Source organism: Phyllostomus discolor, chromosome 9 (assembly GCF_004126475.2).
Source record: "Phyllostomus discolor isolate MPI-MPIP mPhyDis1 chromosome 9, mPhyDis1.pri.v3, whole genome shotgun sequence".
Taxonomy (NCBI): domain Eukaryota; kingdom Metazoa; phylum Chordata; class Mammalia; order Chiroptera; family Phyllostomidae; genus Phyllostomus; species Phyllostomus discolor.
Window position 1 is genome coordinate 94,396,601 of NC_040911.2, and position 22,724 is coordinate 94,419,324.

Consider the following 22,724-nt stretch of genomic DNA (forward strand, 5'->3'; position numbering starts at 1 on the left):
GCTAACTTTCTGATTACCCTTTTTTGGGCTCTATAAAAAGGAGGCAACAGCTATGTCATCCTTGGGAACCAGAGGTCAGGGAGCTGGGGGAAAGAAATGACCATTAACACAGAAGCTGCCCACCTTCTGAAAACTGGGTGTTAGGTGTTTGGGGGCTTGAAAGATTGGTGTAGCCCATGGATTTTGCATTACATTCAAGTCCCTGCTCTTTTATTTTTTGAAAGTATTCTACGTTCTTTATACTTGATTTTTAGGGAGGAAAGGAGAGACACGTCAATTTGTTCCGCTTATTCGTCATTCATTGAGTTGTGTGAGTTCCCTTGGATTGAACCTGCAGCCTTGGCTTATCCGGCGATGCTCTGACCCACTGAGCTACCCAGCTAGGCCCCTCTGCCCTGACCTGGGCTGTTAAACCCTGAGATGGAACCAAGACAGAGAGGTGGTTGCATCAGGCCTGGTCATCTCCAAAGTAATACCAGTCTGTCGTCTGCCCCAACGCTGTTTATGGGAGCTGGCAGCGCTGGGCTTCCTTGGGGGATTTGCCTCTTTCTAAAAATGTCCCTAAGGAGAGAAGAAATAGGACAGAGGGGGTATTTTTTAGTCCAAGATTAGAACTGGTGCATTCTTGCCGCTGTAGGCTGGGCAGCCCCACCAGCCCCCGCCCTGTCAAAATCACATCCAACGAAGGGTCGGTCAGTGGGAACCTCCCCTCCGTGTTGCAGCAGGGAAATCGGGAGTACTGTTTCGCAATGGGGTGGAATTCCTTGGAAGTGAACCCACGCTAGAGGTCGAAGTTGCACGCTCAGACCGACGGGTATTGCTACGCAGCTTGGGACCACCACCCTGACGTTCTGTTAGGTCCCCAACTTTCCATACAGGCTTCGGTGAACCTGGTGGCGTGCACCTGCATGGAATGGAATCTGTGAGGAAGGTGGGCAGGGAATATCCTAGGCATAAGAGCCAGTGTCAAGGAAGGCTTTAGTGGTTGGACTCCCACATGAAGGGAAGGACCCAGAAAGGCAATGACGTTGAGGATTAGAACCCTGGTCTCTGCCCCTCCCAGAGGACTCGACTCCACCGCGTCTTCGCAGCCGCACCCCGGGTCGGGGGAGAAAGACTCTCCCCGCCTCTGGGGGCGGGGCCAGAGATGCCGCCCACCTGAGGCTTCTAGAACGTTGAGGGGGTTCCAGGTGGGGAGCTAAGAAGGGAGGGGCCCCGAGGAATACCGATTGGCGCGCGGGGCGCCGGGGATGGTAAAGGGAGGGGTGGCCATCCTGGGGAGCGAGAGTCCCGCGCTCCCCGTTTCCCGCGCCGCGCGCCATGCAGGCCAGCGGAGCGGGTCTCCCGCTCGCCTCTCTCTACGTGGGCGACCTGCATCCAGACGTGACCGAGGCCATGCTCTACGAGAAGTTCTCGCCCGCGGGTCCCATCCTGTCCATCCGCGTGTGCCGCGACGTGATCACCCGCCGCTCGCTGGGCTATGCCTACATCAACTTCCAGCAGCCGGCCGACGGTGAGCCCCGGGGGAGGGGGGCGCCGACAGACGGGCGGCATCTCGGCCATCCGCTCCTTCATCTCTTCTGCAGCCAGGAAAACAGGCCCAGAGACGCCCCTGAAGCAGGAACTAGCAGTTAGTGTGCGTCTACTGTTCGTTTTACTGGTGCTCCTTTTTGCAGAGGGGAGGTGTTAAGGCTGCTTAAAAACAGGCAAGGACTTGGGGGCCAGGCCGAGCTGGGATTTGAAAGCCAGCAGCTGTGTGTGACTTTGAGCAAATTGCCTAACCATTCTGAGCTTCCGTTGCCTGTCTGAAGAAGGGGGTGGCACCTGCCTGATAGAGTGGTGGGGAAGAGGAGAAAATTCAAAGCACCTGGTGAGGGAGATGTGGAAGGCCACGCAGGTGGTGAGTAGGGAAGCCAGGGGAGCTGGGCTTGGGGCTCCGCCTCTTCCAGCAGCGGAACCGGAGGTCTGCACCGGGTGCCTCCCCCTTGGCGAGCCCGGAGAAGCCACCTCCACTCTAGGCTCGGCAGGCCGTTTCTCAGAGCTGACAGAACTGCCCAGAGCTTTCCAGATGGCTGTGTCCACACTTCCGCTGAGAGGGTTTCAAGACTAAGAGCACCGGGTTTTGTTCGGGCTCTACCACTAGGGTGTGAGCTTGAGCAAGAGTTCACACTCCATGCTTCATCTGTGAAGGGGGCTGAGGCTTATTCCCCTGCAGCGTGGAAGGCGAGCTGTGTCCATGAAGTATCTCTAGTACATTCGAAGGCCTCAATAAGTGGTAATTTAAGAACAATAATAGTAACTGTATCGTTCAGGTGTTAAGTCTCTAGAAACAACCAAAAGAGGCTTGCCTGGCCAGCTCCAAAAGAGAGCACCCTTACCCGAGTCTCCTGGGTGGATGGGGGGGCTCCCTGAGCTGGGGGTTTGCTGGGGTGATTCAGCCTGTTTCCCAGTGGGTGAGGGATGACTGAGCTGGACTCCAGGGGGACTTCCCCTTTGCTCTGCTTTCCCCGCCCACTGCCCTTTCCATCTTCCTCCAAGCCTTGCACCACCTGACCTTTTGGCCAGACTTCATAGGTGCTGAAGCTGAGCTCCAGAGAAGAGGGGTTTTGCCCCTGGGTGTTCATTGGCAGGACTAGATGGGAAAAGCAGGCTTCCTGAAATGCCGAGTTCTCTCTCTGCCTGTGAACGTGGAGGGATCCTTGGAGCAGGAGACAGCATATTACCTGGGAGGGGGCCGCAGTAGTGGCAGGAAGATGGGCAAAGGCTGCTGTTTTCAGACGCGTTGCCATTTGCCAACCACCTGTTTTGTGCTGGGTGCAAAGGACAGGGCACCTTGCAGACCTTATTTAACTTTCAGCCTGTGCAGCAACATGGAGGTAGATGGTATTATCTCCCTTTGCTGAGTGTGAGAGGGTGGTTAATATTATCACCATCCCTGCTTCACAGGAAGAAGCCAGCTCAGAGAGGTGATGTGCTCCTCCCCCCGAACCCTACTACTCGGGATCAAATCTCGACTCCGCTGCTCAGCGCCTTGAGCTTTAATTTCCTTAGACTGCTGCCACCGTTTGTCGTAGGAGTCCTCCTTTACATTTTCATCTGCTCAGTGTGCTTTAGCGACCACAGTAGACCTGGCTCTGCCACCGACCCTTCCCCTCTCTGAGCCTCAGTTTTCCCTTCTGTAAAGTGGGGGGAGGAATTCGTGCTCACGTGGCTACAGGGAGGAGTTTGAATGAGATCCTAAAAAATGGGAGGAATGCCATACATTTCATTTTTATCCTTCCTGGGTCTGCAAGCTCTTCTCTCCAGTGAGACCCAGAGACTGGCTTTTTGTTTTTTTTCTTTTGGAGGCGGCTCCCAATTAAGCACCTGAGGACCCAGGGAAAGAAAGTCCCCTTATCTTGCTCCTTTCTCTCCTCCTCCTGTCCAGCCGAGCGGGCACTGGACACAATGAACTTCGAGGTGATCAAAGGCCAGCCCATCCGCATCATGTGGTCCCAGCGAGACCCCGGGCTTCGCAAGTCAGGCGTGGGCAACGTCTTTATCAAGAACCTGGAGGAGTCCATTGACAACAAGGCCCTGTATGACACCTTCTCCGCCTTTGGGAACATCCTCTCTTGCAAGGTGGGTGCGCCTCCTGAGGGGGGGATGTCTGCGTCAGGTACCTGTGTGGTAGAGCAGCCTCTCCCCTGACAGTATGTGAGGTCTCTTCATGTAAGCAGCAGGTTCAGGAAGTACCTGAATGATGGTGACCCTTTCAGTTCCGTCTTCACAGACCTGTTGGAGGCCTGGGTTTCAATCCACTCCGGCTGTGTACCCACCCTAAAGCTACGTCACTGTCGACAGCCATTATTTAGCTTATAATTCTGCAGTTGGTGATTTGGGGGAGGTTCGGCTGGGCAGGTCTTTTGGCCTTGGCTGAGCTCCTTCCTGTGCCTGCGGAGAGCTGATTGGCTCTGCTTTGAGGCAGTGGCTGGCTGTCAGCTGGAGCATTTCAGCTTTCCTCCCCGTGGTCTTTCCTCCCCCAGCAGCCTAGCCCAGGCTGTTCCCATGGCAACGACAGGGGCCCAGAGGCAGAGTGGGAGCTCACCCGGCCTCTTGAGATCTGAGAGCGGAACTGGCCCACCGTCACTTCCTCTGCATTTTATTTGCTGAAGCAAGCCACAACACCAGGCCCAATTCAGAGTGAGAGGACCACAGAAACTATAGGAGAAAAGCTGTAGTTACAACAAGGCCATTAATGGAGGCCATCATGGCAGTCAATGGCCGGATCTTGTTTTTATGATTTATAAGAGAATGGAAGTTTCCTATGAATAGTGAACTTGTTCTTATTCACCTTTGTGTCCCAGTATCTGGAATGAGATATGACACATAGTAGATGCTCAATAAATCTTTATTCCCATTTCCCCCAATCAGGCTTAGAGGTTAAGAAATGGCTGAAAGTGTTCTTATGGCAACTATTAACAAGATAAGTGTACAGTGCCCTTAGCAGGTGCTTGGCCCAAAGCAGGAACCCAGTCAACAGGACTGAATCCGAACAGAAAAGCTGGCACTTGAGTTGAAAGTGTAGGAACCCTGTTGGGGGCTGGAAAGTGGAGGAGGGTGTGGTGGGCTTGGATTTGGAAGCAAGACTAGTCCAGGGCCAACCGAAGAGCCTCCAATGCCAAGTTGATCTAGTTCCGTGGAGGGTAGGAGCTACTGGAAGCGAGGTCCCAAGGGGACACGGTCACAGTAACATTTTAGAAGAAGCATACCAGTGGTCAGCATGGAAGCTGGGCTGGGAGGCGGGGTGGTTGCCTAGGCAGAAAATGCCACTTGGCTGAGCTGGGCACTGGCTGCAGAGGTGGGCGGAGCCAGGGGCACTTGAAATGGGCCTCAGTGGTCTTAGTGCAGGTTCAACCAGAGGGATGGGAACTGTGTGACCCACAGACTTTTCCCGGTCTCAAGCTTTGTCCTTCTCATTTGAGCCAGGAGGCTTGCAGAACGGGGGGAGAACGTTTGTAGGTCTTTTACAGAATTAAAACAAGTTTGTTGTTGAAACAGTACATAAAGTGGTAGCGTTTAAACAATGTAGAAAGGAATGAGGTGAAAAAGAGGGCTCCATCCTTTTCAATCCCAGTCCCCAGAAATAGTCTTTGTTAACAGTTTTGTGTGTTTCTGTTTAAAATTTTCCCATGTGTAGATTGTCACTTTATTAACCCAGTGGGGCTTGATTTTTTTCTCCCCTTAATGATATGCCCTCCAGGTCAGTCTGTGTCAGGTGCATAACCTGCCAGATCCCTTCAGCTGCACACACGCAGTCAGCCAGTATGAATGTAACTTACCTCACTCGTCTCCTTGATGGGTACTCTGATTGTTTCTAATTTGCTGTTACAAACAAGGATGCAAGGCCCTGGCCGGGTAGCCCAGTTGGTTAGAGCATCGTCCCCATACACCAAGGTTGTGGGTTCGATCCCTGATCAGGGCACATACGAGAAGCAACCAGTGACTGCATGAATGAGTGGAATGACAGGTCAATGTTTCCTTCTGTGTGTGCTGCTTTCTCTTCTTCTTGCTCTAAAATAAATGAATAAATACAATTTAAAATATTTTTTAAAAGCAAAGAAAAAACAAAACAAGGATGCAAAAATAGAGGTTTGAATCTGATCCTCTTGCCCAGCAGCTTAGCAAGATAATTAAAAACTTGTCTGTGGTACAAAAGACCTGTGTTCAGTTTGAGGACTCTGTTCCTCCTTACAGTGTGATCTTAAGCAAGTGGATCAACCTCTCTGAGCTTTAGTTTCCCATCTAAAATGGAGTGTTGTGCACAAAGCAAGCCCTCTGACGTGAGCTGTTATTGTTCTGCCATTCTCTTCTACCTGAACCCTCGGTCGGATGCTCTCCTTGTCCCTTTTCTGTATGGCCCAGGTGGTGTGTGACAGTCACGGCTCCCGAGGCTTTGGCTTTGTCCATTTCGAGACCTACGAGGCCGCGCAGAAGGCCATCCGCACCATGAATGGGATGCTGCTGAATGACCGCAAAGTGTGAGTGGCGGGCCTGGGGGAGGCGGGGGGGCTGAAGCTGAAGGGACGGAATCATGGCACCACCAGCTGGGGACCCATGCGACCCGCCACCATCTCACGGGCACCAGGCACCCAGCAGCAACCTGTGTCCTTCCTGGCAGTGTGACCTCGGGAGAGTGGCTCGGCCTCGCAGGGCCTCCCTTTCCTCAAAGAGAGGTGGGGCTGCTGGTACGCTCAGAGGGTTGTTCCGAGCAGTAAGTGAAGAGATGGTCCTGAAGTCCTAGCAGGAACAGCTGACAGCCAGATCGTCAGTGGACTCAGCCTTCTTAGCTGCTTGTGAATTTTTTTCTCAAGTCTTTTGTGTCGTTTCACGGGGGTTTCGGATGGAGGGAAAGTAGGCATGTGCTTAGCTGGCCTTCTTCACCCGTTTCAGTTTGGCATCATCCCCGCTTCACAGATGGGAAAGTTGGGATGCGCGTGCTGGAGGGAAGAGGCTCTGGCGGCGCCCCTCCCCCGGCTTTGCTCCTGCCCATGTGGTGGCGGAGCTCCTGCTCAGGGCTGTGGAGGCTTTGAGCTGGGAGCTGCCCTCAGAGTCTGCTGTCTGGGGTTTCCCCGGGGGAGGCTCCAGTCCATGAAACTGAACCACGGCGGGCTTTTCCCAGAAGGACGTTGTCTTTGTCAGCTCCAGTTTGTCCCAGGTCACCTATGCCAGTGTGTTTTCTGGTTTTTAGTGGCAGCTACAATTTGTTTGTGCTAAATGGGCTGTGGAAACCATCAGATTTTCTTATGCTTTTTTTTTTCTTCATCTGTGACACTTTCTTCGATGCGTTGACATGAATGTGGACATTACCATTTTAAAAATTACTGCTGTTTTTAAGAGACGCCAGTTCCCCCAGAGCACCACTGGTGTGGACCGTGTCTCTCTGTCTCCCCGCTGTTCCCCCAGCGTGCCCAGTACACGGTAAATGAATGAGCACATCCCTGTGGTGTGAGTTTGATCCCAGTTTTACCAGAAGGAACATGGAAACTTGGAAAGATTACAGAACTTGCCACAGCTAGGCAACCGCTGAGCGAGGATTCAAATGTGACTTCCAAGTTCATGCTCTTATCTGCTGTGCACTCAGCTGCTTGGGGTGTCTGGTAGGAGGTCCTTGGGCAATTGCCACAAGAATTAAGTCTTCTTAGCCTTACCCTGGCACATATAATCTTGGCCTTGGATATATTCCGTCTAAGAGGTGTTGCCCTGCCCGGCCTTCTGATGAGGGAATCAGAGGCCTGGAGGCTGGTAGGAATTGACCCCAATGACCCAGGCTTGACGGATGGGCTGGGGTGGAGATGGGGGTGGCTGATGGCTGGCAGCTGCCTACCCTGTCGGTGTGTCTGCAGCTTCGTCGGCCACTTCAAGTCCCGACGGGAGCGGGAGGCTGAGCTGGGGGCGGGGGCCGCGGAGTTCACCAACGTCTACGTGAAGAACCTCCAAGTGGACGTGGATGAGCAGGGCCTGGGGCAGCTCTTCTCCCCGTTTGGTGGGTGTGTTTCCCTAGAGGGTTTGGGGTCACTTGCTCTTCTGCTTCTTGGTCAGGCTGGGAGGAGGGACTCTCCTGGGGCTTCCCGGGGGCTTGTGGGAGGAAAGGGGGAACACCTTAGGCTCCCCAGCCTCCCCTTTGAGCCAGGTTGGGTCTTCCCAGGGAAGATGCTGAGCGTGAAGGTGATGAGGGATGACAGCGGCTGCTCCCGAGGCTTTGGCTTTGTCAACTTTGAGAAGCATGAGGAAGCCCAGAAGGTAGGAGCCTGCCTCCCCAGGGCCCCGTTTCAAGGAGGAGGTGCTGAGCCAGGACTGGGAATAAGGGAGATCAGGAGCAGAGGGCTCCAGCTGCCTGTGGAAGGAAAGGAAGTCCCGCCCCTGCCCCGGCCACTCGAGTCAGGGTCCTTCCTGCCTGTGCTGAAGGCTGAAGGCTTAAGCCTCCTTCAGTGGCTTCCAAGCCACGAGGCTGGCTTATTTGCATACATTCTTGCTGGAAGGTGGAAGGGGCCTTCTAGACAGCCACTACCCTCTTCTTGAATTGATGGCGGGATGGATGCCAGGGAGGGGAAGTACTATGCTATTTCTTGCTTCCAGGCATTTGCAAATGCTGTTTTCTCACAATACTTCTCTTTTGTATTTTTTAAAAGATTTTATTAATCTATTTTTAAACAGAGAGGGAGGGAGAGAGAAAGGGAGAGAAACATCAATGTGTGGTTGGTTGCCTCTGACACGCCCCCCACTGGGGAACCTGGCCTGCAACCCAGGCCTGTGCCCTGCCTGGGAATCGAACCAGTGATCCTTTCATTCGCAGTCTGGTGCTCAATCCCCTGAGCTACACCAGCCAGGGCCCTTTCCTACTCTTTAAGAAAAAAAAAATTATTAATTTTAGAGGGGGGGAGGGAGGGAGAAAGAAACATCAATTTAATGCTCTACTTATTCGTGCATTCATTGGTTGCATCTGGGACGTGCCCTGACCAGGGATCAAACCCACAGCCTTGGTGCATCAGGACTGTCCTCCAGTCAACTGAGCCACGCGGCCAAGGGCATCGCTTTCCCTACTCTTTGGACTAGTGCTTTCCAGTGGAACTGTAACACGAGCCACACGTGCGATTTAAAATTTTCCAATAGCACTGGCTGGTGTAGCTCAGTGGATTGAGTGCGGGCTGTGAACCAAAGTGTCGCAGGTTCGATTCCCAGTCAGGGCACATGCCTGGGTTGCAGGCCATGACCCCCAGCAACCTCACACTGATGCTTCTCTCTCTCTCTTTCTCCCTCCCTTCCCTCTCTAAAAATAAAAATAAATAAAATCTTTAAAATTTTCCAAAAGATAAAAAAATAAAATAAAAAATTTCCAGTAGCCACATTAAAAGGGGTAGAAAGAGAAACTGTGAAATTAATTTTCATAATACAGTTTATTCAACATAACATTTAAATTAGACCACTTCAATGAATATTTCACATAAAACTTGAGATTTTTTTTTACACTCTTTTTTACTGTACTTAATTCTTTAAAGTCCAGTACTGACAGCACAATCCAGACTACCCGTATTTCCTGAGCGTAGTAGCCGCGGTGGCCACCGTATTGGACAGCGGAGCTTTAGACTACTCGGCACCTGCCCTTTGGGCCTCGGCTTATACTTTCCCTCCTTCCAGAGCTGCCTCTTCCTGCCTTCCCTGACTTTGTGATGCCGTCTGTCCCTCTCCATCATTAGCACAGATTTCCACGGGCAGAGGTGCAGGTGGGGCCTGGGTGTCGTTTCACTATTGAGTCTCCAGTATCGTATCTGCCAGGAGATACCAGACACGTGTCTGCTGAACGAATGAATGGCACGCGGTCACACAGTGACAACGCTGGTATAACAGATGCTGTGTCTGGCCTCTCACCAGAAAGCTCTTTCCGTGGCTGCGGCCCCGTGAAGACCACTGGGCAGGGAAGAGCCCCACTCACGGTGGGTTCTGGCTGGACACCTGGATCCTGGGGCCATCTGGACAGCAGCCACTTCTCACTGAGCACTGGGACTGGGCCAGGCACTGTGCTAAGGGTTCTGCGTACACTTTCATCTCTGCTCCCACGAAGGTGGGCTCTGCTGCTGTTAGGAGGTTCCATGGGTTGGAGCTAGTAAGAGTGACCACTGGGATTAGAACCAGCTCTTTCTGACTCTGAAGTTTGTATTTAAGTAAATGGCTCCATTGAAAGGTAACTTCTTGTGAGTCCTTGGATGAGTCCCGCCCTCTCTCTAGGTTTTGCTTCCTCCAACTATAAAATGATTAGAGGGAGTAGATGGAAGAAGCTACAGTGGTCCATTAACTCCAGGCTCTTAGAGACTTTGGTATGGCCTTTAAGACTGGTGTAGAACTGGCAATTCTTGGGTCCCCAGTGTATATTTACATATATTTGCATATATTTGTATATTTAGGCAGGAAAGCAAAAGTCATCATTACGTGAAACTATTTATTAGTGAAGTGACCACTTAAAAAGTCAGTTCCCGCCCTGGCTGGTGTGGCTCAGTGGATCGAGGGTCGGCCTATGAACCAAAAGGTCACCGGTTCAATTCCCTGTCAGGGCACAAGCCTGGGTTGGCAGCTGGGTCCCCATCTGGGGGTGAACAAGAGGCAACTACTTGATGTTTCTCTCACACATCACTGCTTCTCTCCTTCTCTTTCTCCCTCCCTTCTCCTCTCTCTGAAAATAAGTAGATGAAATTTTTTTAAAAAAGTAGTTCCCTTCACCATTTCTCTTTACTAACACTGTTTTGTGGTCCTGACCAATAATGAGTCAGGCACATGGGGCTCTGCCTTTTGCTGATTTGTGGGGGTAAGTGAGTGCAAATTCAGTTTCGTGTAAAAGGGTAGCCGAGAGAAGTTGCACATCTCACCGAAGATGTAGGATTTCATGCAGTCAAAGCCACAGACAAGTTAGGGCCCGGCAGTCTCAGGCCGGTTAACTGGAGAAAGGAAAAATCAACAAGCGTGAAAACACAAATGTTTCTGAAACTAAAGTCCTCATAATTAGCCAAAGGACTCTTTGTGCCATGAAATCCAACATGAAGGAAAGGATATCGATTATGCTGTCATGCCATTTTGAAAGAATTGTGCGTGCCTTGTTAAAAAAAATCGGCGTATAGTCAGAAAGTAATGGTCAAATATGGGAAGCTTTGCAAATGTCCATTTCCCTTTTTACAATACAGCCAAAAGCAAGGTATTTTTAAAAAAAATATCTACAGTTTATGCTGAAATTCTATCCCATGTTTGTTTGTTTTTTTAGTGGATGACCTTTATCCTGGTACTGATTTTCTCAGCTAACAAGATGGCCTGGCTGGCAGGTGGCCCCCTCTAGACTGAGGAGGGGGACTGGAGGCCAGGGCCCCGTGAGGGTGGTCACCCAGCACTCTCGCTACATTTTCTCTGCACAGGCTGTGACAGACATGAACGGGAAGGAGGTGAGCGGGCGGCTGCTCTTCGTGAGCCGGGCCCAGAAGCGGGCAGAGCGGCAGAACGAGCTTAAGCAAAGGTTCGAGCAGATGAAGCAGGACCGGCTGAACCGTTACCAGGTGAGAGCCAGCCCCCTGGAGGCGGCCGCGTCTGTGTGTGGAGGGCCCTGAACGTGACTCCCTCCTCTAGCAATCCCACTCCTGGGAACTTGGCTTTACGGATGGTGGGGGCTCCAGCTTCCAGGTGATGGGTGTGCTGCATGACTGGTGGGGTGCCTGGGTGCTGTGCCAGACTGGGGACAGGAGGCTTGGTGGCCAGGGCTTCCACTGCCTGCAGCACCCCACCCTCCGCCCTGCAAGGCAACCAGGAGCTGGGAGCGGAAGGCGTATCTAGCAGTGTCCTTCCCTTCCAGGGCGTGAACCTGTATGTGAAGAACCTGGATGACTCCATCGATAATGAGAAACTGAGGAAAGAGTTCTCTCCCTACGGAGTGATCACCAGTGCCAAGGTGAGGGCCGTGGGCATCTACCAGAGACAGAGCCTCCCCCTCACATCCTCTCGCTGCCCACACTCCCCCCTCCTCCCATGGCGTCCAGGGAGTCGGTGCTGAGCTGCACATTGTGGCTTTGGGGGCTGTGTCTGACGCTGCTGGAGCTCGCTGTCCATCTGCAGCCCTGTCTGGGCTGGAGGGGAAGAGGGTAGGAGCACAGTGGGTCTTACTGGGGCTCACCGTGACCTTGGTTCATTCACCAAGCATTTCTTGAGTGCCTACTGTATGCCAGATTCCAGAAATTCATGTCTGAGCATTTCTGTTGACTTCAGTTGTCCGGCCATGGCTGGTGACGTGCCTCTCCCCCTGGGGCCTCAATTTCTCCATCTGACAAATGAGAGGGGTGGACTATACCACTTGTTATTTATTCTTCCCCATCTGTGAAGCCCTCTTAGCACCGGAGGTGTGCCGATGGGCTGTTCGACTCAGTAGCTCCGTGACCTTGAGCAGATCTTCTGAGCCTCATCTTCCAGATGAGGGAGTTGACCTCGCTGGTCAGTTCTCAACTTGGACTTCTTGCTAAAATCCCCTAGGGAGCTCTTAAATGCAGACACCTGAGTCAGAAATTGAGTGTAGCTCTCTGAGGGTAAGGACTGGGCATTTTATTTTTAAAAGCAGCCATCTTTATTTTAAGATGGCCCCGTGTTCATTCATTTCATAGTTAAGCACCTGCTGTTTTACCAGGCCCTGTGGGAAGAAACGAATCCTTGTCCCTGAGTAGCGTGTAGTGTAGTGGGGAAGTCAGATGCATCACCAACTGAAATCGGTCATAAGGCAAGTATTGGAGGCAGAGCTGTGGTAGCTCAGTGGAACAGGAGGGAGGGCTTCCTGTAAGAAGTGGCAGTGGCAGCAGGATTTGACTTGGCCATGAGGAGGTAGGGAGCTGCACATGGGAATGAGGAACTTTCCAAAGAGATCCGTGTGGATAATGGGCTGGGACCTGCACGTGTATTGTGATGGCTGTGTTCTTAGGAAGTGGTGTAGAAGTTCTTTTGCCTGTTAAATCCTTCTTTAAATGTCCTTTATGGGTCCTAGTGTTTGGGAAAGAGGTTCAAACAGTTTTTGAGTTAAGGAGCTTTTGAAAAAAAAAAGTGACAGAAAGCTGTGGGGCATGTAAATTAGGCAACAGGAAATTTGATTTCACACCAGAAGAAGTTGTGGGCCCTCTTTTCCGGCAAGTGCACATGTGGTGCAGTGTTGTGGTCAAAAGCTGGGATGTTCAAGTTAATCAGAACTAGGTCTAAATCCCAGTCCTACCGTTAACTAGCTGTGGAACCTCAGGGAAGGAGCGGTGCCTTTCAGACTCTGTTTGCCTGTCTGTAAAATGGGGCAATGTTCTCTGTCTCTAGAGGTTTCCTGAGAGCTGAAGAACCTGCATGTAGAGCGCCTGCCCGCAATAAGCAGTGATGTCATGATCTAATTATTTAGGTACATTGCGTATAATTTCAGGAGATTTGCCCACCTCCTTGAGGACTCCTTGAACGAAGGGAATTGTAAAACTCTGGATTTTTAGATTAGAGTTGAGGCACACCTGTTTTGTTAATTGATTTTATATATTTATATATTTTTATAGAATGTAATATCTTTTCTCATAAAACAGTGATTAGGAAAATCAAATGAGTTAATGTATATGAAGTATTTACGTTAAGCATTACTATTAAGTTCATAGTAAGCTTTGCATAAGTGTTAGTTGTACTAATTTTATTATTGTTGTTATTATTTTTTACTATCTAACATACGTTCTTATTAACTTGTTAGGACAGTATTTTTGTGCCAAGAAAATTTGGCTGTCTGATGAAACCTGTGGACCCCTTTGGAGAATAGTTTTAAAAGCATAAGGGAAAATTCATAGGATTATAATGAACAGTTATACTGAAAGAATGATCAAAATACCAAGGTGATAGCAGTATGTGCTTCTTTATTTATTTTTATTTATTTTTTATTTTACTGTTTATCCTCACCCGAGGACATGCTTACAGATTTTAGAGAGAAGGGAAGGGCGGGAGAGAGAGGGAGAGAAACGTCGATTGCAGAGAGAAACATCCATCCGTTGCCCCTTGTATGAGCCTCAACCAGGACGGAGCCCGCCACCCAGGCATGCGCCCTGACTGGGCACCGAACCGGAGACCTTTCGGTTTGCAGGACAATGCCCAGCCAACTGAGCCACACCGGCCGGGGCTGTGCTTCTGCATTAATGCATCAAACTGTAAGACCCAGGGAAGTAGCAACTAGCATAAAAGATATTTTGAGATCAGCAATAATGACTGTGATATGAAAAGATTTTCTCTTCCTGTCAAAATCACAAGCATAGCTAATACTGCTATGGTATTTTTTGTTGCCCGCATTCAGAATAGAGGGGAATGCTAATATGAAAACACAGATGCCATTTTTTCCCCATCTGTGTTTACAGACCCCACGAACTCCCTGCACGGGCCTCCCTGTGGGTCTGCGAACTCTCAGGGTAAGGCCTCTGTAGCAGCAGGTGGAAAAGTGCAGTCGGAAAATCACTGATGTAGAGTCTGGGCTCCAAGGGAGCAGATTTAAAAACCATCACGGCTCCATTGCTCGTGGTGTAGGTGAGCCAGGCCAGTCTCTTGATCCTAAAGAAGACGAAGAATCCTAACTAAAACGTGGATTGGATCCTGGAAGAGAAAAGGAACACCAGCAGTAAACCTGGTGAAGTCCAAAGGAAAGGCACAGTTTAGCTGACAGCTTTGTGCCCGTGTTACCGTGCTGGTTTAGACACACGTTCCGTGGTAACGTTGAGGGAGAGCTGGGTGAATGGTACACAGCAACTGTGTACTATTTTTGAGACTTTTCTGTGGATCTAAAGTTACTCCAAGATAAAAAGATTATTTTAATGAAAAGTCTAAGAGCCTTTTCCCCAGACTCCGAAAGACTTGACTCAGGGCCACGTGGAGGCAACCAGGAGTTCCCCAGGTTGTGCCTTGGGCTGGAGTCCTGGCTGATGCACCCTCTGCCAGCTGGGTGACCCCGGGCAAATCACTTTTTAAAAAATGGTACAAAGAACTTTTCTTTCTTTTTTTTTAAGATTTTATTTATTTTTTTTATAGAGAGGGAAGGAAGAGAAAGAGAGAAACATCAGTGTGTGGTTGCCTCTCATGCGCCCCCTACTGGAGACCTGGCCCAAGGCATGCGCCCTGACTGGGAGTCACACCGGTGACCCTTTGGTTTACAGGCCGGTGCTCAATCCACTGCGCCACGCCAGCCAGGGCAGAACTTTTATTTCTAGTAAAAAAAAAAAAAAATGAACAGATTAAACCACCACCAACAGCAATTCAAATTATTTCATATTCCCTACAAATCGAACTCTTTACTGGAGTCTCCAGGAAAGGCAGCTGTCGGGAGCACCTTTCTCCGGGTCCTCGCTCACAGGTGAAGCGGAGGATTGAGCGAGTAGTCTAACAAAACCCGAGAGGTGGTCGGAATGCAGACGGCTTCCATCACGGTGACCTCACCTGACACGGTTAAGACTGTGGCCCTGGCCGAAGAGCCTACCCTGGTCTTAGATTTCTAACCCTAGACGGCACCTCACCTCATGAAAGCCCCCTCGGTGACAGCGCCCCTTTGCGGCCTGAGAAGTCTTTTCAGAGAGAAAATTGAGAGATAAAAACACGGTTGTCTGAAATGCAGCTGTTCCCCGACTCCTCCGGGGAGCAGCAGTCTGTCTGTGAAACTCGAGCAGCCCTCTGGTGGCCAGGGGCCTGGTCTCCGGCCTGTCACTCTGGATCCCCACGCTCCTCCCCTTTCAAGAGGGAGTTGCAGTAACGTGAGGAGTGTATCTGGCATCTGGCATGCGGCGGCCCTCAGTGAATGCGGGGGTGCCCGTACATCCCTGATGGCACCTTTCTCCTGAGCCCACTCCGGGCCAGGATGGGCCCCCCGGGGGAGGGGGAGGAACAGGCCCCAGGAGTGTTCCTTCACCTTCCCAGCAGCCCTTGTCTTGTCTTGCTTTTAGGTGATGACAGAGGGTGGCCACAGCAAAGGGTTTGGCTTTGTGTGTTTTTCCTCTCCAGAAGAGGCAACAAAGGCCGTGACCGAGATGAACGGGCGCATCCTCGGCACCAAGCCGCTGTACGTGGCACTGGCCCAGCGCAAAGAGGAGCGGAAGGCTGTCTTGACCAACCGGTGCATGCAGCAGCGCCTGTGCGCGCAGGCCCTGGGCGGGCCCGTCCTGGGCTCCTTCCAGCAGCCCGCCAGCTACTTCCTGCCCACCGTGCCCCAGGTGAGGGCCTGCCTGCAACCCCAGGTGGAGCGGGAAGAGAGCTCACTGGGAGACATAGGTTCCCAACCTGCCTCTGTCAGAGACAGCAGGTCATTTGAACCCCACCTCTAACGGGGCTAACAGTGTCGCTGTCAAATGGCGCTTCCCAAAAGGAGAGAGGGATTTGTGAATGTTATGCGGAAAAGGATTCTTTGGCCAAACTTAAATTTGGGAAGTATTACAGTAAACAAAGGAAGCCCAGGTTTCTTCCCCACATACGTTGTTACCCCCTGTGCCTGCAGACAGTCTGACTTTGCAAAACCAGCAGAGTAGTAGGTCATACTCCCCCAGTTTAAATGGTCTTTTTGTGGGGTACTAACATCGCAGAGAGGCATGGTTTGGGAAAGGAGGTCTGGTGACCTAGAGGAAGTAGAAAGGTGTTAGCCATTAAAGGCTACTAGACTGGGACATTCCTTCTTCTTTCAGCAATTGCCTAAAGGGGTGTAAGTTCCGGTGGGACCTGTCGCAGTTTTATCCAAATCATTGGGTTAGTTGTTCCAATAAAAGGGGCAAGGGTTGAACCCGAGATCTCACCCTTCAAGGCTGAGGGGTAATGGACATCCCAAAACGGGAAGCAGGCCATCCTCCTGGCTTTGTGGGTCTTTCCCAGCCAGTCTGCTGGGGGGCCGGTGGTGTCCGCGAGGGGATGCGGTTTCTAACTCCCCCTGCCGCAGCCCCCTCACTCTGGGCCATCTTCTCCCACACAGCCTCCAGCCCAGGCTGTGTACTATGGCTCTGGCCCCCCTGTCCAGCCTGCCCCCCCTGTCCAGCCTGCCCCCAGGTGGATGGCCCAGCCTCCTAGATCCTCCCGTGAGTGACGCTGCCCCTTCCACCCACGAGTGTGGGCCCTGCGGGGTGGTGTGCAACATAGTGGTTAAAAGGTCACGAGCTTCGGGGTCAAGCCTGGCTCTCTGTCACTTCCTGAGGTGTTCATCGGGGTGGGTAACTTTGTCTCCGAGCCTCGGTTTCTCCTTCTGAGTGTGGGCCTGAATGAGACACGCGGAAGCACCAAGCACAGTGCTGACCTGTGAAAGGCTCACTTATCTTCAGTCAGCGCCAAAGATCTGTCTGATCGGTGGCTGCAAATCCTTGCAAAGCTGAGAAAATGAACTCCTTTCGCTGTGTTGCTGATGAATGATGATTTGTCTCTAAGAGCGAAGTCCCCCTGACTTGAAACTGTCGGGGGGAGGGGACGAGGGTGTGTGGTCATGACACCTGTGCATCTTGGGGCTTCGGGGAGACGCGAGTCGGGTTTGTAATCGTAAATTTCCACACCCCCCTCCCTGGAGTTGTGGTTCTGCCCGAGGACGTGCATCCACTCATCTTTCTGCTGGGAATGTTCCGGCTCCCCTTCCGCACCGTGGCCCCGTCAGGGTGTGGTGTGCCACTCTGATTAACATGCCCCCTTCCCGCCAACCTTTCCCTGTTGGTGTTCTCTGTACCGCAGCCACCTACCCTCCAGCCACCTCAATGGGCCAGCCATCAGCCACCTCTCCGCGCCCCCCGGCCCCCATCAGCAGTGTCAGGAAGGGCCCCCCCCAGATGCCACACCAGGTGGCCCTCACCCAAAGAGTGGGTGAGTGCTGGCAGGGCCGGGAGGAAAGGGCATGCAAAGGGGCTGGGGCGGCGACTGGGTGCTGGGTTGGCGGTATCGGGGAGTCAGAGCTGGTTTCCACAGTGAGCCTGCCATTCACCCTCCTGGAGGGCAGGGCTGGTGAGAAGGGGAGGGAGGGAGAGAGGAGGAGGGAGGGAGAGAGGGGGAGAAACACTGATGTGAGAGAAACATGGATCAGTTGCCTCTCTAATGTGCCCCGACCAGGGACTGAACCTGCAACCCAGGCATGTGCCCTGATTGGAACTCGAACCTATGACCTTTCGTTCTGCGGGACGACACCCAACCAACTGAGCCATGCCGGCCAGGGCCAGATTGGCTCATCTTTAAAAGGGGGATGAGAACAGTTTTCCCCGTTTTGCTGTGTGGGTGGGTGAATGGGATCGCACATGCAGGGACTTAGCGCCAGGTCTGAACTCAGTAGGCTCACAGCAGCAGCTGTGGACCAAGGGGGTAGATGGAGCCTGAAGGCAAGCACCTGTGGTGGGTGTTGGCGCCTCGGTGTGTGCTGGCCTGCACTTGGTGCTGGGGTTCTGCATGAATGCTCATCTTCAGGCTTTACGGATTCAGGTGGGTGCCTGGTCCTAACATCCCTGCTCGTTCCTTCCAGCCAACATCGGTACCCAGACCACCGGGCCCGGCGAGGCAGGATGCTCTACACCAAGGAGGCCTCTCCCGACACACAGATGCTCCAGCACCTATGGGGTGAGGCCGGCCCAGCTGCCCTCTCAGTCCAGGGTCCCGGGGGCCTGCCTATAGAGCCTTGGCTAACGCATTGGCCCTTCCTGGGCCTTGGTTTTCTTCCCTTTCTTGGCTTGTAAAGTTTCATGTATTAACGTGTGCAGTCCAGAAGGGATCACCTTTACTAGCAGGAGGAGGACAAGGGCCAGGGTTACGTTTTGATTATTGGTCAGTTTGGATTGTCTCAGCATTTACGTGTTGAGAAGCAGAGCCATGATTAATCTGCAGAGCAGAACTGAACATACCTACTGTCATTAAGTTTAAAGGCTGAGTATTTATCTCCCTGCTATCCCCCAAAAGTCTCAACTCAGCAATTTCATCTCCCGTTCTAGAATGTCAGTATGTATACTTGGAACAGTCCTCTTACGGAAGGACCAAGAGTAGTCTTTAAACAGCAAAATGCTTTTAAAGTTACCAAGATGTGAAAGGGTCAGAAGTATGTTGGGAGCAGGGCCATAAAAGCTGCTTGATCAAAAGTGCTTTGTCTGGCACGAAGGGATTCGTAGGGTGTGTCTTCGCTGGGCAGCGTGCATCGGGGGCCTTTAGGCGGTTCTAGCGCTGTGGAAACACCCGTGTTGGAAGTGGACCTTCGTTGTCTGGTCTGCCGTGCCCTTGCCTGGGGAACTCCGTCCCACCCGACCGTCCTTACCTTGCCCCCTGCTCCCCTCTTCCAGAGGCCTTCCTGGAGGCCTGTGCTCATCTGGCGGGGTCAAGTGTCTCCAGGCCTTGCCTGTCTGTGGTGGTGAGGGGCTGTGTCCCTGGGCACCGTGCGCAGGTCCCGGAGCCTGCTGCAGGCCTCCCCGGACGGGAGCCCCTGACCGCGTCCATGCCAGCCGCCACAACCACTCCGCAAACAAAAGCAGATGATTGGTGAGTGGCTGGTTCACCTGCTCTGGAGTGGGGAGGGGTGGGGGGCAGGGGGGTGCTGGGAGCTGGCTAGCCTGGTGGGAAACACCCTGAGTGTGGGGGTCAGACGTGAGGACAGGGTCCCGCTTTGCCACTGACCAGCCTGCTGGGTGACCTGGCCCGAGCTGCCTCTGTCATCCAGGCCCCATTCTCTCATCTTATAATACCAGTCAGACCAGATGTGCCCAGGATTCCTTCAGCTCTGCTGTTCTTGACTTTGATGTAGGCTGGGAGAGGACCCCAGATGTGGGGAGGCTGGGGGCCAGGAGAAGGAGTAAGAGTATGGAGGGTGTAGTCTCGGGTTTTCTGCTGACATGTGGCCCATAAGGGGCGGCTCCTCGCACCTCGCCTGCATGGGGAGCAGCTCTCACCACATTGCATCAGCCGCCTAGAAGAGCCCGCTGCAGGGGGAGGACATAAGTGTGCATCAGGAAAACGGGTGCCGCTCTCCACTGGACCCTGAGTTCCCGTGCAGTTCCTCCTGTGTCTGGGACAGGCCCTGTGCGAGGGGGCCGCCAACTGTTGAAACAAATGAGCAAGCCTGCTGGTGGTAGGCAGGTTCCTTTCTTTTAAGCCACGGAGATCTCCTGGCCCTTCTCTGTAGCTCCCCGCTGCTACTGCCCCTCAGCAAATAGCAACGCTATTGCGTTGTTTCCTCAGCAAACAGGGGTCCTCCCTCTTCACTCCTGCACCTCAAAGGAAAGTGCTCAGTGCGCTTAACGGAGGCAGAAGGCTCCGCAAGCCGTGCCGTGAAAACATCTGCTTCTCATCCCGGGGAGAGCTCTCCTCCTCAGGGCACCCAGCAGCGCAACCTGGCTGGACCCTCCACACATGGCTGAGACGGGCTGGCCGCCGACCCCAGGCCCTTCCCCAGAAGTACCTGGTGGTGGAAAGTGAATTTATCCTGTGTATTTGGCTCCCCACCCCCCAATAAGGTCAAGTTCAGCATTATCATATCCTGTCTAGAATCTGTGTGTGTACTTAGAACTATTTCCTGCAGAACAAGCAAGCACCCCGTGCAACTTTTTCACATCTGGTATCAAACACGACCCTGCAGACTAACCTCCAGAGCGGGGTTTTCATGCCCAATTCACAGCTGGGGAAGAGGCTTCTGGTCACCAGGTTAAGTGACACGGCAGTACTGTGACAGCCACCCAGACGTCTCACTGCTCCGTTCCACAATAGCCCCTGGGATGCTGGGGTACCAGCCAGGGGTGCGTTCATAAGCCAGCAGGGGCTGTTCCGTGCAGGTGAGCATCTCCACCCACTTATCTACGATGTCCACACCCAGCTGGCTGGCAAGATCACGGGCATGCTGCTGGAGACCGACAACTCGGAGCTGCTGCTCATGCTGGAGTCCCCGGAGCCCCTCAGTGCCAAGGTGGGCTGGGGCCTGGCTGGCAGGGAGCCCTGAGGGCAGGAGAGCAGCTCAGGGCCAGGGCGTCTCCTGAATGAGCAAGCAAAGTGTCGCTTGGACGGATGAGGGTTATCGTCTCACTAATACCTGCAGAACTCGGGAGTGGGACAGGTGATTCCCTGCAGCTCCACAGGCAAGGTGTTGGCACAAGGAGCCGTGTCCTGACTCAGTGTAAGGGTTGGGGTTTTCCTGGCTGTCCCGCAGTGAAACATCTGTCTGGAGGTGACCGTGGGGCTTGTCATGGGGCTGGAAGCAGCAGTCAGAGGAGGGCTCTGCAGAAATGCTGTGGAGGGCAGGGAGGGGGATGGCTCTCCCGGGACCCAGCTGGGGCAGTGGCACTAAGCCCCTCCCACCGCCCCACAGGTGGAAGAGGCGATGGCGGTGTTGCAGGCTCTCCAGGCCATCGAGTGGATGAAAGTGAACGTGACTGAAACCAGGTGGGTGGCTGAGGGTGTGCGGACAGGCGAGAGTAGCAGCCGAGCCCAGAAACAGCAAAGAATGGGACAGGGACTTCCCCCAAGTCCCCAAGAGCCAGGTCATGTCACTGCTTTCTCTGAGGTCCCAGGAACAAAATTGGGGGAAGCATGCAACTGGAATGGGTGTTAACCATCAAGTACAGGGAAGGCGTTCTCTGCCAGCTGCCCGGCTGGGCCTCCCTGGGGCCCCACCACTCCGTGCTGCCTGCCCGAAGGCGTGGCTTGGCCCCTCTCTGTTCCTAGCCGAAGACCAGGAGTCTGCCATCCGTCAGAAAACACTGATTTTACCCTTTCATCCCCAGAAAACGGAACCCTTACTCCCTTGGCTGACAAGACAACGGCGTTTTCTACTCCTGGCTCTGTGATCTGGAACTTAATTCCCAGTGGGGCTGCGTCTGTACCTGAGCTCTGTGTGTGTGTGTGGCGTGAAGGTTGGTCACCTGGCCAGCCATCACCTTCTTTGCTTTGTGCATTAAAGTGCTGCAAACTGCGGTTTGTCTCCCAGGAGCCTTGTGTGAGGGAGGTGGGGTGAGCGGAGGGCAGGCTTGGCTGGGTCGGGGCTTCGGCCGCAGGGAACAGAACGCCACCACACGCAGGCCACAGAGAGTGCAGACCACAGCAGCACCGCCGGTGCGAGCCCCGGAGGAGCAGCTTGCCACCCCCAGTGCCCGCGGTGAGGGCCGGAACGGCTGTCACCACCCCCGCGCTGAGAAAGGAACTCCAGCCACAGGCGCCCACGCCTGGACGCCGGGCGGGAGCACCGCCAGGGCAGGCGAACGTGCGGGAGGCGGCCCTGCTCGCAGGCCCTGGGCCAGGGATGGCGTAACAAAGGACACGCGTGTGGACAGGAATGGCTCTAGGCTACCTTCCCAGGTCACGGTTTCCCTCCCCTGCAGGGAGGGGAAAGCCTCTTCAGGTTGTCCAGGCCTCGGCTTGTTTCATTAGCAAATCAAGGTACTTGGCTCTCTGGACCTCAAGAAGAGAAAGACAGTTGTGACTGAATGTCACCACTAAAACCTGCCTCCAACCAGGTAAAAACATGCCTGCTTAGGAGGGGGCAGTAAGAGGGGACAGCCCCTTTGAGAATGGTCGCCTGGCCGCAGCGTTTGTGGACACAGCCTGCAGGTCTGTGATTGCTCAGCAGACCCCTTCCAACGCCGGAAGCAGCATGCTGGACACCGTCCTGCACTGGGAGGGATGGGTCGCAAAGGGACAAGGGGAACGCTGCTCCCCTCGACGGAGCCCACCAAACTGTCGCTCCAGTAAGAGGACGCAGCCCGGGAAAGGCAGGCAGCCCCCGGCTCTGGCTGGATGCTGAAGCACTCTGCGGCCTCGCCCGTGGCCCGTACCGCGTCTTGTGAGCTGGGGGCATTTCCGGTCCCTGTCCTCCCTGCGAGGGCCTTTCCCTCCCCTCCTCCCCAGCTACACTCCCGTGCTCGACCTCAATTCAAGCTTAGTTCCTCGGGGACCCCCTTCCCTCCAGGGGGTCAGATCTCCCCCGTTAGGTCAGGAAAGCACTGTGCGGTGCTCCTTTCAAACACGTGAGTTGGCGGCAGTGTGGCACTCGTTCTGGGGAATCACCTGACTGCCGTCCCGCCGTCCCATGCGCTGTCAGCCCTCCGAGCGCAGGGGCGGCGCCTTTATCCGCTGCTCCTTCCCCAGCACGGCACGTCGTGCCTGGCCCAAGCAGACTTTTCAGTGAATCTGTTCTATGAATAGATGAATGTTCAAAAAGCGGTAGCTTTTGTCACTGCAAAATTCCAGGCACTACGCTGAAAAAG

General features: G+C 53.4%; 1 protein-coding gene across 1 annotated transcript; it reads left to right on the top strand.

Moving 5' to 3' along the window:
* The first annotated feature begins 365 nt into the window (after window positions 1-365).
* On the top strand, window positions 366-21,576 carry PABPC1L (poly(A) binding protein cytoplasmic 1 like). Its single transcript, XM_036009876.1, is given in 15 exon segments — window positions 366-1,513; window positions 3,428-3,621; window positions 5,905-6,020; window positions 7,386-7,525; window positions 7,688-7,782; window positions 10,938-11,075; window positions 11,369-11,464; window positions 15,486-15,752; window positions 16,499-16,601; window positions 17,239-17,367; window positions 18,014-18,108; window positions 18,920-18,985; window positions 18,987-19,014; window positions 20,301-20,431; window positions 20,831-21,576. Coding segments are annotated over 15 exon segments (2,034 nt in total). The 5' UTR covers window positions 366-1,320; the 3' UTR covers window positions 21,074-21,576.
* Window positions 21,577-22,724: the final 1,148 nt, after the last annotated feature.